The 18,683-nt window shown below is 48.0% G+C and overlaps 2 protein-coding genes across 12 annotated transcripts in view; both read left to right on the top strand.

Annotated features, from left to right (window-relative positions):
* LOC118075809 (immunoglobulin lambda-1 light chain-like) overlaps positions 1 to 18,683 on the top strand; it is a 380,578-nt gene that overhangs the window by 209,799 nt on the left and 152,096 nt on the right. The window lies entirely within an intron of this gene.
* LOC118078681 (immunoglobulin lambda-1 light chain) overlaps positions 1 to 18,683 on the top strand; it is a 187,655-nt gene that overhangs the window by 25,875 nt on the left and 143,097 nt on the right. Inside the window, exons 1-2 of one of the 11 annotated variants that reach the window (XM_088659117.1) lie at positions 9,026 to 9,165; positions 9,310 to 9,615. The exons of 6 other annotated variants lie outside the window; for them this stretch is intronic. In XM_088659117.1, coding sequence (XP_088515243.1) covers positions 9,120 to 9,165; positions 9,310 to 9,615 — 352 coding nt within the window. In that variant the 5' untranslated portion in view covers positions 9,026 to 9,119. Of the gene's footprint in view, positions 1 to 9,025; positions 9,166 to 9,309; positions 9,616 to 12,626; positions 12,742 to 12,868; positions 13,175 to 17,135; positions 17,272 to 17,399; positions 17,694 to 18,683 lie in introns of those variants that run through there. 4 more of the 11 variants (XM_088659115.1, XM_088659116.1, XM_088659114.1 and 1 more) reach the window with 4 other exon arrangements.

The raw sequence follows: 18,683 nt of genomic DNA, 5'->3' as shown, positions 1-18,683 counted from the left end.
CCAATGTCCAGCCTGAAGACGAGGCGGTTTATTACTGTTGTGACTGGGTGACAGGCAGTAATGTGTTCCACAGTGGTACAATCTGATGGGGAACTGATAAAAAAACCTCTCTCACACACTTCCCCTAGAGTTGGCAAACAAGGATCGTTCATGAGCTTGCTTATACGAGAGAAAAAGAGCAGCTCAACTTGATGGATTATGCCAAAATGGCTAAAATGACGGTAAGAATCATAAATTGGGAAGACCAAAATTGTAATAAGGAATGGGGGAAATTTACAATTGATCTTAAAAACCATTGCAAACATTTAAAATCACCAGGAGGAAATTATTAACAGTAGGACTCACAAAGGGGAGGAGGGGAGGCCAGGAGATTCTTTGGAATCTTGTTTTTATGTGGTATGTTGGATATGTGACTGTAAAATTTAAACCTGAAAAACCAACCAACCAAACAAATAAATAATGCCAGCTCCTCTCCCTAGACAGGGACACGCTAGAAGTGGTTGGGGCAGGAGGATAGATTTTGTGGGTCAGGGATGGGGCAACTGCAGAGGTTGAGTACCTCCATCTTCTGCCCCGATGCTTGATAAAAGGAATTTCTCTCTGTTATGTACTGAGCTGAATCCTAGAACAATAGGATTCAGAAACAGCGGGAGCTACCCAATCCAACTCCAGGTGGAAGTGAATCCGCAACCTGATTGGCCTGCTGGAGCAGCCAATCAGGCGGCGGGCAGAAGTGAATCTGCTACCTGATTGGCCTGTAGGAGCAGCCAATCAGGCTGCAGGCAGAAGTCAATCCACAATATAATTGGCCCACAGGTGTAGCCCTGAAGTAGCCAATCACGCAAGGCCCATTGTGTAAATAATGTATATAAGCAGATGGTTTTGGGAAAAGAGCCATTCTTCTTCTCCTCTTCTCCTTGATGACTATGAGCTGAATAAAGAGCATGAAATTCACTCTCGACTCCGAGTACATTTCACTGGCGACGAAGGTGGGATCCTGCTGAGCTGACCGCCACCACGCACTGCACCGCAGCACCGCCACCTGCTGCACCGCTGCATCGCACCGTGCATCCAGGCTTCAGCTCCAGGACCCAAGGAACCCAGAATGGCAACCGACAGCAGCTTCTCGCCATTCAAACCAGCATCAGGAGACTGGGAAGGGTACGCTGCCCGTTTCAACTTCCTCCTGCAAGCGAAAGAAGTCACCAACGATGCCATGAAGAGGGCGACATTCTTCAGCGTCTGTGGAGAGGAGACGTTTGAAATCGCCCGGGCTCTCCTTGCACCTAGAGATGTCGCTACCGTCTCGTACAAAACAATAATGGAACGGCTGAAGGAGCACTTCTCACCACAGCCCTCGGTGGTAGCTTGCCGAAATGCCTTCTACGCAAAGCGGCAAGCCCCGGGGGAAACCATAACTGGGTTTGTGACCTCCCTCCGCCAAGCCGCCCGGCTATGCAACTTCTCAGAGTTGGAGAACATGCTTCGTGACCGCCTCGTCGGTGGCCTGAGGGACGAGATGTTGCAACGACGCCTCTACGCCAAAAAAGACCTCACGTTCCAGATTGCTCTGGAGGAAGCCCTGGCAACCGAAGCCGCCGAGAGGTCAACGCAAGAGGCACGACCGGCCCCGCCATCCCAACCGGGGGTCTACCACGAAGACCTCACCGACGAATCCGAATCTGACAGGGAGGAAGTACACCGAGTACAGCGGCGCACTCAAGCAGCACACACACCACAGCAGCCTCGACGAGAAGGAGGGAACTGTGCAAGCTGCGGGGAGAACCACGAGAGGAGGACCTGTCGTTTCCGCAACGCAGAGTGCAGGCAGTGCAGAAAATTGGGACACATCGCCCGGGTGTGTCGGGCTCGACTCACCCGTCGACAAGCATCAGATGACCGACCCAGGAGCCCCAGGTCACACGGCACCATGCACCAAGGCAACTCGACGGAGATCACGGACTACCAGGTATTCCAGTTGCCCCATCCCAGCACAGAGAAAATTTATATAGAGGTACAGATAGAGGGAGCCCCATGCCGCATGGAGCTGGACACGGGTTCAACTCTATCCATAATCTCGGCCCGAACATTAAGGGAACTGTGCCCTAATGGGGGTCCCAAACTAAGGCCGGCCCCATTCACCCTCCGGGACTTCCAGAAACGTAAGGTCCCTACAATGGGGGTGGGGACCTTCAGGGTGCAATATCGAGGGCGAAAGCAACAATTGGACTTGCTGGTAGTTAAGGGCCCCTACGTTAGCTTACTGGGACTGGCATGGTTTGGACCTCTGGGGCTAGCCGTTACCGGGGTGAACCGCACTAGCTTACAAGTGGACGTGGACGCCATATGCAAAGAGTTTCCAGGGGTTTTCGATGGGGCATTGGGACGATATACAGGACCCCCCATTGCCCTACAGCTAGACCCCGCTGTACGACCCATCAGGCACAAGGCCCGCCGGGTCCCGTTCGCCCTGAAACCCCGCATAGACGAGGAATTGGACCGACTCGTGGAGCAAGGAGTGCTGGAGCCGGTGCCCAACGCCCCCTGGGAAACTCCAATTGTCACACCCGTCAAGCCTAACGGTTCGGTCCGCATCTGTGCAGACTACAAATGCACCATAAACAAGGCTCTCACGGCCCATGCATACCCAGTGCCAGTGGTCAGCCATGTCCTCGCCACCCTGGCTGGGTCAAAAATCTTTGGCAAACTGGACTTGGCCCAAGCGTATCAACAGTTGCCTGTGGACGAAGCCACAGCAGAGGCTCAGACGATTGTGACGCACAGAGGGGCATTCAGAGTAAAGCGGCTGCAATTTGGCGTTAGCGTGGCACCAGGCATATTCCAGAATCTAATGGACTCTCTCCTTAAAGGGATTCCTGGCGTCACCCCCTTCTTCGATGATGTACTGATCGCCGGGCCCACACCAGAGGAATTTGAGGAGCGCCTCCGCTCCGTCCTGCACCGTTTCCAGACGGCGGGCCTCAAGGTGAAGCGGGAAAAGTGTTTACTGGGAGTGCCGCAGGTGGACTTTCTGGGATTTAAGGTGGACGCAGAAGGGGTCCATCCAACCGGTGACAAGGTACGGGCCATTTGTGAGGCCCCAGCGCCCAAGAGCAAGCCCGAACTTCAGTCATTCTTGGGACTATTGAACTTTTACCATGCCTTTCTTCCGCATAAGGCAGCGGTAGCGGAGCCCCTACACAGACTCCTAGATAAAAGGGCCCCTTGGGTGTGGGGCCAGCGACAAAGGGCCGCATTCCAGGCAGTCAAGGACTTGCTCGTCTCGAACTCGGTCTTGGCACACTTCGACGAGAGGCTGCCAGTGGTGCTGGCATGCGACGCCTCTCCCTATGGCATCGGCGCTGTCCTGGGACACCAACTCCCGGATGGAAGAGAGGTGCCGGTGGCATACTTCTCCCAGACGCTTGCTGCAGCCGAACGAAACTACTCACAGATTGACAAGGAGGGTCTGGCAATCGTGAAGGGCGTAAAAAAATTCCATGATTTCTTGTACGGGCGGCCCTTTACCATAGTGACTGACCACAAGCCGTTGCTTGGCCTGTTTGCCCCCGAGAAGCAGACCCCCCAAGTGTTGTCTCCACGTGTCCTCAGGTGGTCAATTTTCCTTGCCGGCTACCAGTATGCACTAATCCACCGCCCTGGGAAGGCGATGGGCCACGCAGACGCCCTCAGCAGGCTACCACTACCAGAAACAGGCCCCGACCCAGCACCTGCGCAAGAGGTTATGACCCTGGAGCTGCTTCCCGACCGACCCATTCAGGCACAAGAAGTTGCGCACCATTCCACAAAAGATAGGGTCATCTCCCGGGTCCTGGACTGGGTGTGGCGAGGATGGCCCAGCAGCAGCCCCGGGCCAGAATTCGCTGGCTACACAAACCGCAAACATGAACTGTCGGCCCACAAGGGGTGCCTGTTATGGGGAAGCAGGGTTGTTGTTCCCCAGCCCCTCCGCAAAAGGGTCCTCACAGCCCTACACGAGACACACCCAGGGGTAGTGAGGATGAAGGCCCTTGCCAGGAGTTACGTGTGGTGGCCGGGGATTGACAGAGAGATAGAGGCCTGGGTCCAACACTGCCAGACCTGCCAAGAATCCCGCCCGGATCCCCCAAGGGCCCCAGTCCAGCCCTGGGAGTCCGCCCGACATCCATGGTCACGCTTGCACGTGGACTTCGCTGGACCCTTCCAGGGAAAAACATTCTTCATAGTGGTGGATTCCTACACCAAATGGCTGGAGGTCGCACTGGTACCGTCCACTTCTACGGCGGCAGCCATCCGGGTACTACGTAAGCTTTTTGCAACCCACGGGCTCCCTGACACCCTCGTCTCGGACAATGGAACCGCATTCACGTCAGAGGAGTTCCAGACCTTCACAGCGCAGAACGCCATCCGCCACATCCGCTCAGCACCATTCCACCCTGCCACCAATGGCCAAGCGGAGCGCATGGTGCGGACCACCAAGGACAGCCTCCGCCGCATGACACAAGGGGACTGGGAATACCGCCTTGCCGCATTTCTTCTAGCACAGCACAGCACCCCAAGCACAACGACGGGCCGGAGCCCAGCTGAACTACTAATGGGCCGGCGCCTTGCAACTAGACTGGACCGACTTCACCCCGACAGAGCTCAGGATGAGGTAGTGGTGGGGAAAGGCAGGAACCCCCGGACATTTGTGGCCCAGGACGCAGTGTACGCAAAGAATTTTGGGGCAGGCCCAGCATGGGTACCCGACACAGTCACCAAGGTGACCGGTCCCGTGTCGTACGAGGTACTAACGGAAGGGGGGCAATGTTGGCGCCGCCACTGCGACCAGCTACGGCGACGATTCCCAGGAGGAACCCGGGAGGAGAGCGGGACAGAGGGGTCCCAAGGGGACAGCAGGGCAGTGAGGCCTGTAGAGCGAGAGGGGTGGGCAGGGGAAGCAGAAGCAGAAGCAGTAGGCACAGAGGGGCGCCCCGAGGCTGGAAGGACACCGGAACCAGAGCCACAACCTAGTGGTTCAGTGGCGCCAGACCAGACAGCCCCGGCACAGCCAGCAGCCTCGGAACACGAGCCAGAACCAGAACCCCTGACCAAGGAACACCCCAGGCCACAACGCACACGGAGGCGGCCAGCAGACCTTGGGGACTACGAATGCAACTTCCCGGGCAGGACTGGAACTTAGAGGGGAGGGGTGTTATGTACTGAGCTGAATCCTAGAACAATAGGATTCAGAAACAGCGGGAGCTACCCAATCCAACTCCAGGTGGAAGTGAATCCGCAACCTGATTGGCCTGCTGGAGCAGCCAATCAGGCGGCGGGCAGAAGTGAATCTGCTACCTGATTGGCCTGTAGGAGCAGCCAATCAGGCTGCAGGCAGAAGTCAATCCACAATATAATTGGCCCACAGGTGTAGCCCTGAAGTAGCCAATCACGCAAGGCCCATTGTGTAAATAATGTATATAAGCAGATGGTTTTGGGAAAAGAGCCATTCTTCTTCTCCTCTTCTCCTTGATGACTATGAGCTGAATAAAGAGCAGGAAATTCACTCTCGACTCCGAGTACATTTCACTCTCATTACTATTACAAGAGAGCCGGACCAAATCATCACTATATGTTCAATATAATGTCAAGAGCAGGGGGAGAGGGACCACAAACTGCTTCGCTCATTCCACCTCTGGAAACACTGTTTCTTTGCAATTTTCAACCTGCTGGCTATATTGTATTCCCCTCAGGGGTACCAACTTGAATAAAATATTGGGCGGGGGGACGGACGACGACAGGTAAGCCCTGCCTAACTGATCACAAGATGCGACACACACACCTCATTTGAATGGCAATGCCCATCAATGGGGGGGGGAGCATTAAACATTTTATTGGGGGGAGTCGAAGGGACTTCAGCCCCTAGGAGTTGGCTCCTATGATTCCCCTTGTTGGGTTTTAATGCTATTTACTGGTGTTCTGCTGTAGTCTCATTTTTGGCTGCTTTCTGCTAGCCTTTTGATAGTTTTCAGTACCATTTATTGTCCTTGCATCTTATTGGTTTTATTTAGGGAACTGCCGACAAGACATGATTGATCGGGGTGTATAATACTGGCCAAAGTTATCATTTTTGAGTACTTACTGGATGGGAGCTTGGAATTAATCTAATCCAACCCCTTGCTGAATGCTGGAATTTTGGTCATTTTTGACTGGACGTAACCCTCCAGGGAAGGTACCCAGGTGGCGCTGTGGGTTAAACCACAGAGTCTAGGACTTGCTGATCAGAAGGTCGGCGGTTCGAATCCCTGCAACGGGGTGAGCTCCTGTTGCTCGGTCCCAGCTCCTGCCCACCTAGCAGTTCGAAAGCACATCAAAGTGCAAGTAGATAAATAGGGACCGCTCCGGCGGGAAGGTAAACGGCGTTTCCGTGTGCTGCTCTGGTTCGCCAGAAGCAGCTTTGTCATGCTGGCCACATGACCCGGAAGCTGTCTACGGACAAATGCTGGCTCCCTCGGCCTATAGAGCAAGATGAGCGCTGCAACCCCAGAGTCGGACATGACTGGACCTGATGGTAAGGGGCCCCTTTACTTTTACCTTTTAACCATCCAGGGGACATTTATCTTTTTTCTTTTTTTTTAACCATTGTGAGATTACCCCAATGGTTAGCTGAAATCTCTTTCCTTTGTGGAAACTGAAATCAAAATATCTATACAGTGGTACGTTGGTTCTCTAACTTAATCTGGTCCGGAAGTCCGTTCCAAAACCAAGGCGTGCTTTCCCATGGAAAGTAATGCAAAATGGTTTAATCCATTCCAGACTTTTAAAAACAACCCCTAAAACAGCAGTTCAACATGAATTTTACTATCTAATGAGACCGTCGATTCATAAAAGGAAAGCAATAAACAATGTACTGCAGTCACACAATCAATCAATCAATCAATCAATCAGTAGCTAAACTGGGCTCCACACAGTCACAAAAACAAAAAAGAGCCACAACAACAAAAGTTGTTTGAGTACCAAGGCATTTGAGTTCCAAGTTGTTTGAGTACCAAGGCATTTGAGAACCAAGGTACCATTTGTATTATGAAATACAATACAAATATGTTGAGGGACTACTGTACAAATATGTTGTGATCCAGGTTTCAGACACAAGGGGGAGATGTTGATTCAGCATCTCTTCATTTGAGAGACGTACAGAGTCCCTAGACACCCAGCTGCAGTGTGAATTAACAGCTTGGTAAAATGTGTGTGTTTGGTTTGGGCCTACCGTGTTTCTCCAAAAATAAGACACCGTCTTACATTTATTTTTTCTCAAAAAGCCGCCCAGAGTGGCTGGGGAAACCCGGCCAGATGGGCGGGGTATAAATAATAAATTATTATTAAATTATTATTATTATAAAAAACACACACACTATGGTATATTTTCAGGGGGTGTCTTATTTTTTTCCTTCTCCTCCTGCCGCAGCCGGCATTGCTGCTGCGCCTATTACTATGTCTTATTTTTGGGGTATGACTTATATTCCTTGAATGCTTAAAAATCCTGCTATGGCTTATTTTGTGATTACGTCTTAAAATAGGGGAAACAGGATAACTCCTGAATAGAACTCAAGTGGCCATAGACAACTTTCGCCGCCTTATCCTTAGCGATGGGCAAATCCATCAATTTCACTTTCTTTCACTTTCCTCATTTTTTCCATTCTCTCTCTCTCTCTTTGTAAAATAACTACTAGATTTTCTCAGTAAGTTCACATTGTATAGAACTCAATAAGCAGCTGTATATCAAGAGAAGAAAAAAGTAAAGAAAAGGTTGCCAAAGCCAACAGTACAAAACACAAATTGTTTGAAATTCGCCTCATACACACATTTTTGCAATTAATTTCCCCCTCATACACATTTTGCAAAACAATTTCCCCTGATAAAATGCACTTTCGCCTGCTGTTTTCACCAACTCATGCATTTATAGGCACACTTTATCCAAATACTTGGACAGTGAAGTGCATTTCAAAATTCGCAGAAATGCAAATTTCAAAAGAATAGTTGTGTTTTAGCTCAGGTGTGGAGAAGTTTATTTAAGTCTTAATTGAATCACATTTCTCCCTATGCCTACTTATATTACTTTTGGGGTTATTGGATTAGTCAAGTGTGCAGCCTGAATGGGGCCTGGCACAGACTCTTACTTCCCAATCCAGATTTATAACCTAACACTTTTTGTGTGTGTTTGTGGGGTGAGGAACATCAGACCTGGGGCCAGATGTGGCCCTCCAGTCCTCTCTATGTGGCCCTGAGGATATTACCCAGGCCACACCCCTAACCATCCCTTATTTGAGCCTTCCTCAACTGCTCTTGCCTGTCAGGAAAATGACCGTGAATTGTGATCATCCTTCTTGCTTGCCTGGACGAAGGATCAACACACACACACACACACACACACACACACACACACACACACACATTTTTCTGGGGGTACACATGCCCCTAAACATTTTGTGACTATATTTGGCCTCATTGAGGGGCAGTATTTCAATATGAGTAGTAAAATGTTTCTTTATGGTCATGAGGAGCTGAGAGTCTGTTTGTCTCAAAGTAGACCTAATATAAATGAGATTACCCAGCAAAAGCAAGCTCACACAATATGTACAAACTTAAGCTACATATGTAAGAAGCTCATTTATATTTTTTTTTTGGGGGGGGGGGTGATTCATGTTCTCATGTAGCTGCACTGTGTTCTATTTTCCGAATGTCCCATGATCATATTATAAAGTAGTTGTGTTCTATGTTATGAGTCAAGCACCGCTACCGTAGGAGTTGCTTCCTTTAGGTTTCCAATGTATTTCATATCAATAAAAAATAATAATCATGATGCCATGAGCATTCTGAAAGTGTGGCCCCAGACAAAACATAGAGCCTTATCTCTTCTTTTAAACAGTCCCTTTCATGCAAAATCTGTTCCAGGGTAATTTTTCAGAACTTCATCACAGTTCTTCATAATGTCTCCAGAACAGCCAATGGGACTTGACATATTTGCATGATAAATTATTCCCCAACTCCTGGGGTATTCAAAAGAGGAGGGGATATGTGCAGCTAGATTAGACACAGAATTTTCCCCCTGTCTGAGGCTCATCTTCCTTTTGACTTTCATCATGGCCCGGATCCTTGTTCTCTTCAGCTTTTTCACTTACTACTCAGGTACGGTTCTGGTGGGCTAATGGGCCTACAGAGAAACTATTGATCATGTGTATTTATCATGCCCCCCCCCCAAAGCCAACTTCCATGTATTTGAAAATACAGAAAATGATTCATGTGTATATCATTTTCCTCCTCCTTGCAAAGGTGTCCTTTCACAACCAACGTTGACTCAGTCTGCCTCACAATCGATGTCCTTGGGGCAAAACGTTAAATTCTCCTGCTCGAAAAGTAGCGGTGGAAGCTGGGGCAGCTTTCATTGGTATCAACAGAAACCTGGACAGGCTCCTCGCTTTGTGCTCTATCACATCAGCGACAGGGGAGAAGGGATTCCAGACCGGTTCACTGGTTCTTCCTCTGGGAACACCGGCTATTTAACCATCTCCAACATCCAGGTTGAAGATGAAGCCATTTATTATTGTTGTGCCTGGGAGAACACTGGCAGTGTTAAGTTCCACGGTGGTACAATCTAATGGGGAACTGAGACAAAAACCTTTGCTCTTCCTCCCTAGAGCAGGAAACTTGATTCACCCAGCAACTTCATTGAGGCCAAAAGGGACAGCCCTTCCTCCTCACCATGGACAGGGTCCAAGTTAGGGCAGGAGAGCAGATTTTGTAGCTTTGCTGGAAGACGATCACGGGGCAGTTGCCGATCTTGTATGCAACTGCACTGATGTTAAGTCTGAGGACCTCGCTTTCATTGGTATCAACAGAAAACTGGGGAATATCCCTGCTTTGGGCTCTACAATGCCAGCACTAGGGGAGAAGAGATTCCAGATCAGTTCATCGGTTCTACCTCTGGAAACATTGCTCATTTAGCTATCCTAACATCCTAACTGAAAGCAATTAATTACACCACTACAGTTATTCACAAGAAGCATACACACTAACATTTGTACATGTCTAGAGGCAGCTTGTACCTGTGTTCAGTGTCATGTGTGAACAAGCCTATGGTCTCTCCTGAGTGTTGGTACATTCATATGGCAAGGAATGGAACTTGCATACCCAATAGGTGAGATCTGCAAGCAACAAAATGTTGCAGCATACAGTTCAGATACGGCAGAAAAAGATTGCCCAGATTTCTAACCCTTTGAGATACATTGCATTTTTTGGTTTGCCTTGAGAATTTCCAGCCCGGGCAGCAAGGGTCCTTCTCACCATACAATGATATATTCTAGTCAGGTCTGGAAGGTTCCTGAGGGCCAGAAAGAGAGGCTGGAGGGCCCCATTGAGCTCTGGATCTCAGATCCCACCCCTGTCCTAAACAAAATGTCATTCTTCTTTTAAACTGCATAATGCATGCAAAATTATTTCGTTAGAAGTTCACATTTCCTGCCCCTGCCCCTAGCAAAGCCAATGGGTGTTGATATATTTGCATGATAGGTCTTTCCTCATTTCAGGGGGGATTTAAGAGAAGAGGAGGAAGGTGCAGCTAGATTAGAGAATAATTATTCCTCTCAGACTCGCCCTCATTTTGATTTCCACCATGGCCAAGCTGTGTGTTTTGCTCATCTTTCTCATTTACTGCTCAGGTCTGGTTGTGGAGGGAATATGGGGCTGGTGACCATGCTATTGGTCTTGTGTATTTATCACTAGAAAAGAATTAATACTTTTTTGAAATTTGAGAAAACAGACAATGATGCATAGCTGTTGCTTTTCCTTCTTTTTCTTTACAAAGGTGTCCGTTCACAGCACACATTGACTCAGTCAACCTCCGAATCTGGGACTCTGGGCCAGACCCTGATTCTCTCCTGCTCTAAAAGTAGCAGCAGCAAGAGCGCATTTCGCTGGTACCAACAGAGACCTGGAGAGGCTCCTCAGTTTGTGCTCTATGGCACCAACACCAGGGGAGAAGGGATCCCAGACCGGTTCATTGGCTCTGTCTCTGGGAACACTGGCTATTTAACTATCTCCAACCTCCAGGCCGAAGACGAGGCCGTTTATTACTGTTGTGTTTGGGAGGACACCGGTGGCTTCAAGTTCCACAGTGGTGCAATCTGATGGGGAACCGAGACAAAAACCTTCCCTCTTCCTCGCTGCAGGAGGAAACCTGAACCACACAATTAAATATTTGAGTCTGAAAGGAGCAGCTTGGCCAGGGACAAGCTTGAAGTGGTTAGGGCAGGAGGGCAATTGGGGGGGGGGGCGCTTTGCTGGAAGATGGCAGGGTATCGAAATGCTGGGAAACCTAGAGGACGCCTCTCTGACAAACTGGTAGAACAAGCAGCGCTTGTGGCTAAAATAAATAACCAATTAAAATTGACATAAGGCTTAAGCTACAAGTACTATTTTCTAACTGAATGGCACTGTTTTATTATGTACATAGCGAAAAACCAAAATAGTAATTATTTATTATTATTATTATTATTATTATTATTATTATTATTATTATTATTAATACCTTGCCCATCTGGCTGGGTTCCCCCGGCCATTCCGGTGAGTCTCCCAACAGAGTATTAAAAACATGATAAAACATCAAACATTAAAAACTTCCCTAAACAGGGCTGCCTTCAGATGTCTTCTAAAAGTCAGATAGTTGTTTATTTCCTTGGCATCTGATGGGCGGATGTTCCACAGTGCGGGCGGCACCGCTGAGAAGGCCCTCTGCCTGGTTCCCTGTAGCTTCACTTCTTGCAGTGAGAAAACTGCCAGAAAGCCCTTGGAGGTGGACCCCGGTGTCTGGGCTGAACGATGGGGGTGGAGATGCTCCTTCAGGTATACTGGGCCGAGGCCGTTTAGGGCTTTAAAGCGCATCACCAACATTTTGAATTGTGCTTAGAAATGTACTGGGAGCCACTGTAGGTCTTTCAGGACCGGTGCTGTATGATCTTGGTGACCATTCCCAGTCACCAGTCTAGCTGCTGCTTTCTGGATTAATCGTAGTTTCTGGGTCACATTGCAGTAGTAAAAGCGGGAGATACCCAGAGCATGCACCACTCTGGCGAGACAGTCAGTGGGCAGGTAGGGTCTCAGTCTGTGTACCAGATGGAGCTGGAAGACAGTGGACTCTCCACAACCCATTGGCACAACCCTTCTTCCTCTGACTTGTGTTCTGTGCCCCACCACCATTCTCCTGCCTTGGAACCTTCCCACGCTGATGCTTCCCTGGGGGGTTCCCCGGCTATAGTCTCCCACCATTCTTCTTCATCTAGCGGCAAGCCAATCCCTGACGTCAGGACTCTCCACAAATCACACCCCTTCTTCCAAGGGGAACTTTCCAGGGACTGTCTGCCAGTGGTGTGTGTGTGTGTGTGTGTGTGTGTGTGTGTGTGTGTGTGTGTGTGTGTACCAGAGGCATAACTGGGCAGATGTGACTCTTATCCTTGCACAGCAGGTCATGCCCTTCATGCAAAACCTGTTCTGTGGTCATCTGAGAGAACTTCACCACAGTTCTTCATAATGTCTCCAGAAAAGCCATTGGGTGCGGATATATTTGCATGATAGACCATCCCTCAGCTCCTGGGGTATATAAGAGAGAATGGAGGAGGTCCAGCTAGATTAGGGAGCTGTTTGCCATCCTTTTGAATTTCATCATGGCCCAGATCCTTATTCTCTTCATTTTTCTCACTTACTGCTCAGGTATGGGTTATGTGGTCTAATGGGCTAGCAAGAGAGCTATTTCTCTATTTAGCACAGAAACAGAATACGTTTGTGATATTAAAGAGCAGAGAATGACACATTGGTTTTTCTTTTTCTTTCTGCAAAGGTGTCGCTTCACAGCCGACATTGACTCAGGCAGCCTCCAAATCTGTCTCTCTGGGCCAAGCAATTAAATTATCCTGTTCTAAAAGTAGCGGTGGAAGCTGGGGCTACTTTCACTGGTATCAACAGAAACCTGGACAGGCTCCTCGCTTTGTGTGGTATAGCTCCAGTACTAGGGGAGACGGAATTCCAGATCGGTTCACTGGTTCTGTTTCTGGGAACACTGGCTATTTAACCATCACCAACTTCCAGGCTGAAGATGAGGCCGTTTATTACTGTTGTGCTTATGAGAACTCTGGTAGCTTCCAGTTCCACAGTGGTGCAATCTGATGGGGAACTGAGACAAAAACCTTCACCCTTTCTCTGCAGAGTGCAGAATTTCAGAATAGCTCAAGCTTGTAAGTGACAGTTCTTCTCTCTGGGGAGGGACAGGCTTGAAGGACAGCAAAATGAAATAAGAGTTCATTAACAGAAATGCATTTGGCTTGGGTCTTAACCATGCGTTGAAATGAAGTGGGCATGCACAATCTTCCTCCCTAATCGCACATTATGGGTTGTTCAAGTAGCCAGGTGTGCATCTTGAATGGATCCTGGCTCATGCTCTTTATAGCCCACTGTTGGAAATCTACCATCAAGTCTATTATCTGGGTGGGAATATAAAATAGACGGAGACTGATCTATTAAAACAAAAGCACTCAGGAGGTGATCTTTATTTACTGCTGCAGGAGACCCCTCCTGCCCTGTTGAAGAGAGAATACAATACTACTTTATTATATAAATACATGAAACCAAATAAAACCACCTTTCTATTGTTTAAGTCACAATACATGTGGGAAGGTCCTCCAGTTATGTTCTTCCAATACCTAGCATGTTTATCAGCATATCTGCATGCTTACTCAAACAACCCCTTTTAAATTTGCTTTCTCTCTTTCTTTGAAACGGCATTCCTCTCTCTCAAATCTCACCTCTGCCTTCTTTTGGTGTTACATACCATCCAACTTTTTCAGACCCCCAACTGGGACATGTGTCTTCTGGGATGCGCTCCTGGGAGAGTCATGTGCAGTGGCGTAGCAAGGTAAAATGGTACCCGGGTGCAATTTTTTTTTGTCAACCCCCCCCCCCCATTGAAATTATTAAAAGAAGGAAAAATAAGATACTGAGAATTGATGCTTTTGAATTATGGTGCTGGAGGAGACTCTTGAGAGTCCCATGGACTGCAAGAAGATCAAACCTATCCATTCTGAAGGAAATCAGCCCTGAGTGCTCACTGGAAGGACAGATCCTGAAGCTGAGGCTGCAATACTTTGGCCACCTCATGAGAAGAGAAGACTCCCTGGAAAAGACCCTGATGTCGGGAAAGATTGAGGGCACTAGGAGAAGGGGACGACAGAGGATGAGATGGCTGGACAGTGTTCTCGAAGCTACCAACATGAGTCTGACCAAAATGTGGGAGGCAGTGGAAGACAGGAATGCCTGGTGTGCTCTGACAACAAAAGCTGATTCCACAGTCAAGTTTCTATTCCATATCTGCAAGATCTAAAAAACAGGCCATATCAGTCAAATGTGTTCTGGAAAACCATGGTCTTACTGCAACTGCTTTAGCACTGAATATCAGCATTGGTTTTAATTTTATATAACCTTCCTGTTCATGTTGAGCATAGCTATATGATGACTGCTTTCCCAGCTTTAACCTTTAGGGGGAGATGTTGGTCCATTTTTGGCAAGATTAGTGGTTCTGAGAACACCTGCTCCCGCTGCACCTGCGATGTGAAGTGAAGCAGGAAAACGATCCCTATTCATGACTACATGCCTGGTGCTTTTTGTTCACTCATGCTCAGATCGGCATGAAGAAATGCAGCAAATATATCAGGTACAAGTACACCTTCTGCAGACAGAAAGAGTTGGAAAAGAATGTGCGTGTGCGTGAATAGATTAATTTCATTTCCTCATTTGTTTCCTTTTTTAAAAAAATTCATTCACTTTGGTTTCTGTTCTCTGGCGTGCATTTGGTGTTCTGCTTGATCGTTTCCCCATTGAGTCCATTAGTTCAGATCCATTGATAAAGAAGTTTAAACGACTTGTCTTTGGGGAGTTTGGAGGAAGGAGTGCCCCCCCTTTAGTGGAGTGGTGCCTTTTATTTAGAAACTCCTTGGGCTTTTATGGCTAAAACAAAGCCTATTGCACAAAGAATCAGACTGATTTCTCCATCCAGTTTGACCTCTGGTTCTGCCCACTCCTAGAACCTGTCCCCCAGAGGGTTTACCAGATGGGATTTCAAGGGATGGAAGTGTTGGGTTTCTATTCCTCTCACTGTGCAGTCACTGTGTTTATGCATACCAGCAATGATTGTTGGATCACGGGAGCGGATGTAGCTGTATTCTGTTTCCATTTGTTGTTTTTTCTTCTTCGGACTTCCCTCAGCGAGAGGAGACATGCTTTCTTTTGTTCTGCCTTATACTTAGCAATAAAAGTAGTTTGTAGCTCAAAACCCTGCCTCATTCCGCTTGTGTTTACTCTGCAAGATTTATGGAATATGTGCCCAGTGTCAATCATGATATGTCGGGGAAAGGCTGGAAACATTTCTGCGTTATGCCTGGGGGATCGTTCCTCCCCTGATCGTTATTCCAGACAGGAAGTAGATATTTGGACCACATCTTGCCTCCAATTCCTGTAGTAGTAGTAGTAGTAGTAGTAGTAGGAAGAAGAAGATGATGATGAAGAAGAAGTTTCCTAATTTCCTTGATGGAACTGGAGAACTACAACCCTTGTTGGCTGAGCACAGCTCTCCATTGATCCAGGAGCCACTCATAACTCTTGTCAGAAGATCATGTGCCTCTCCATAGACCCTCCAATTGTCCCTATTTTCCAGGGGCAGTCCCACATTTACAGAAACCATCCCGGTTTCTGATTTGATCCTAGAGCACCCCACTTTTCCTTATGACATCCCTATTTTCATTGGAGAAATGTTGGAGGGCATGGAGTCATCTGAGCTCCGAGCCATCTGAAGGAAGTTTTTTAAAATGTGTATTTTATTATGCTTTTATAGATGTTGGAAGCTGCCTGGAGTGGCTGGGGCAACTCAGTCAGATGGGCATGGTATAAATAGTAAAGTTATTATTAATAATATTATTGTCATCCCTATTTTCATTGGATAAATGTTGGAGGGTATGCCTTATATTAGGGTTGTCATATTTTGAAGAGTAAAAAGGAGGACGCTAGGATGACTCTCATTTTAAATACCCCTACTATATATATAAGCTATAGAAGCTGTGATATATTGCTGAGGGGGGCCGGAGAAGAGGGAAGCAAGTCTTCAACCACCAAGTTATGTCTATGTCTCATCCAGAAAGTATAGCCAGAGACATTTTGGAAAATTCAAAAAATCCACCGGGACATTAAAAATTCCTCTGAAAAAGAGGGTGTGTCCTGGAAAAAGAGGACACACGACAACCCTACATTATATGGCAAAAGTTTGCCATTCCAAAACTCCTGCTTGGCGTGCCAACACAAATGTGGAAGCAGGGGATATTTGCAGGGAAATATTGGAGGGTGTCAGGCGGCTCCGTTGCACAACAATTCTGACATGCAACCAGAGGCGTAGCAAGGGGGGGCGATGGGGGTGGTTTGCCCCGGATGCCACCCTGGAGGGGGGTGACACTCGGTGCCCCCCCCCGAGACTCCCAAGCCAAGCCCCGCCGCCCGTTACGGGCCACTGTGCATGAGCGGCAGCCCATAAGGTGTTGTGCGCCAGCGGCAGCCCATGTGGACTGCGCATGTGTGGCACCCCATACGGAGTGCGCACACACGGGATGCCGCACATGCGCAATCCGTACCTCCAACCTGATTGAGGCTTCTCTGCCTTTCCCAGTAGCTAGTTCTGTGGCTTGACGTGAGATTGGCAAAGAAGGTAAAGGGTCTGAGGAGCTGGACTGCCTGAGGGAATCATTAGGGACCCGTGAATCCCTCTTCCTCCTGGCCTTCATCCTTTTGGGCACATTCCTCAGTTCTTTCCTTGCTGGTAACAGCCAAATAGGTCCTTCCCAAGTTTGTGTTATCTCAACTCTTATTATTGTGAGCGGTGCTTCAGAAGCAAAATACTTCTCTCAACCTAGGACAAACACAACAGCCTTGCATCTTCTTATTAAATACTCTCCCTTATGCAAATGTCTTCTCCGTTCATTGGCAGGGAGAGAATGTCCCTCCTCCGATTGGCATTTCGAACAAAGCCAATGGACACCCTTAGATTTAAGTGAGAGACCTGCCAGCTTCAGCTCCTTTGGGGATTAAATAAAGAAGGGGAAAATCTCCTGCCACTTATCAGTTTGCTTTCCAAAGCCCAACACTCCTCTAGAGAGCTCACCATGGCCTGGGCTTTGTCCTTCCTTGTCCTTCTCGGCTACATTTCAGGTAAGGGTGTAGAGGACTCCCTCTCTGTAGAGGTAGAGCCAAGGACAACATTTTGCATTGATGAAAGGGCCTGTCTGATTCTGGTGAGCACACAAAATGAATCCATGTCCATTGTCCTTTTCCCAAAGGTGCCATTTCACAGCCTACTATGACCCAACCTGCCTCTGTGTCTGCACCCCCGGGACAAACTACTAAACTCTCCTGCACCGCCAGCGGAAGCGTGGGCTATATTGTCTGGATTCAGCAAAAACCTGGACAGGCACCTCGTTTTGTTCACTGTGATACTTGCAGCAGCAAAGGACAAGGGATCCCAAATCGGTTCACTGCTTCCCGCTCTGGAACCACAGGCTATTTGACCATCACCGGCACCGAGACTGAAGATGAGGCTAACTATTACTGTGTTGCTTGGTTCAGCAGCATGTGGCACAGTGCTAAAGTCTGATGGGGAACTGAGACAGAAACCTTCTCCCTCTCTCCAGTGCAGGGAGCTGAAAAATGCTACAGCGTTTGGTTTGATGTGCGCTTGAGTCTCTCTCAATAGTACAGGTGGATGGTGTGAAAATCATAGAATCATAGAGTTGGAAGAGACCACAAGGGCCATCCAGTCCAACCCCCTGCCAAGCAGGAAACACCATCAAAGCATTCTTGACATATGGCTGTCAAGCCTCTGCTTAAAGACCTCCAAAGAAGGAGACTCCACCACACTCCTTGGTAGCAAATTCCACTGTCGAACAGCTCTTACTGTCAGGAAGTTCTTCCTAATGTTTAGGTGGAATCTTCTTTCTTGTAGTTTGAATCCATTGCTCCGTGTCCGCTTCTCTGAAGCAGCAGAAAACAATCTTTCTCCCTCCTCCATATGACATCCTTTCATATATTTGAACATGGCTATCATATCACCCCTTAACCTTCTCTTCTCCAGGCTAAACATACCCAGCTCCCTAAGCCGTTCCCTAAGCCTGAGCTGACATCTAATCCCAGCCCTTCTCTGAGTTGTGACCACCAAGCAGCCACCACATTCCCCGGTCCATGCACACTGCAGGTTGTCAAATATCATTGCAACGGGATTTCAGAAAGATGCCTGCAGAGCAAACAGTAAGAGCACGTGTGCACATTGTTGAACTTTTTTACACGTGGCACAGAGGCTAAGAAGAACATACGTTAGAGAAGATTGGAAAAATTGTTTATTGAATATATGGGGGGAAATTGTGCACACTTGAAAATGTTGGCAGCATTAAGATAAATTCAACAGTGTAAATAAGTTTTGATGGATGTAATAATGGAATTCTGAATGGTTTAGTTTGCCTAAAATATGCAGGGATTCCCGATCAATTCACTGCTTCCCTCTCTGAGAATCTAGACTTTAGTTTTGCACGGTGTTTGTAGACACAGGTCTGTGCTTACTGTTGAATGCA

This window comes from Zootoca vivipara, chromosome 16, assembly GCF_965207765.1.
Source record: "Zootoca vivipara chromosome 16, rZooViv2.hap1.1, whole genome shotgun sequence".
NCBI lineage: Eukaryota > Metazoa > Chordata > Lepidosauria > Squamata > Lacertidae > Zootoca > Zootoca vivipara.
Note: the sequence above shows the minus strand (reverse complement) of the source record. Positions and strands in the feature narration are given on the sequence as shown.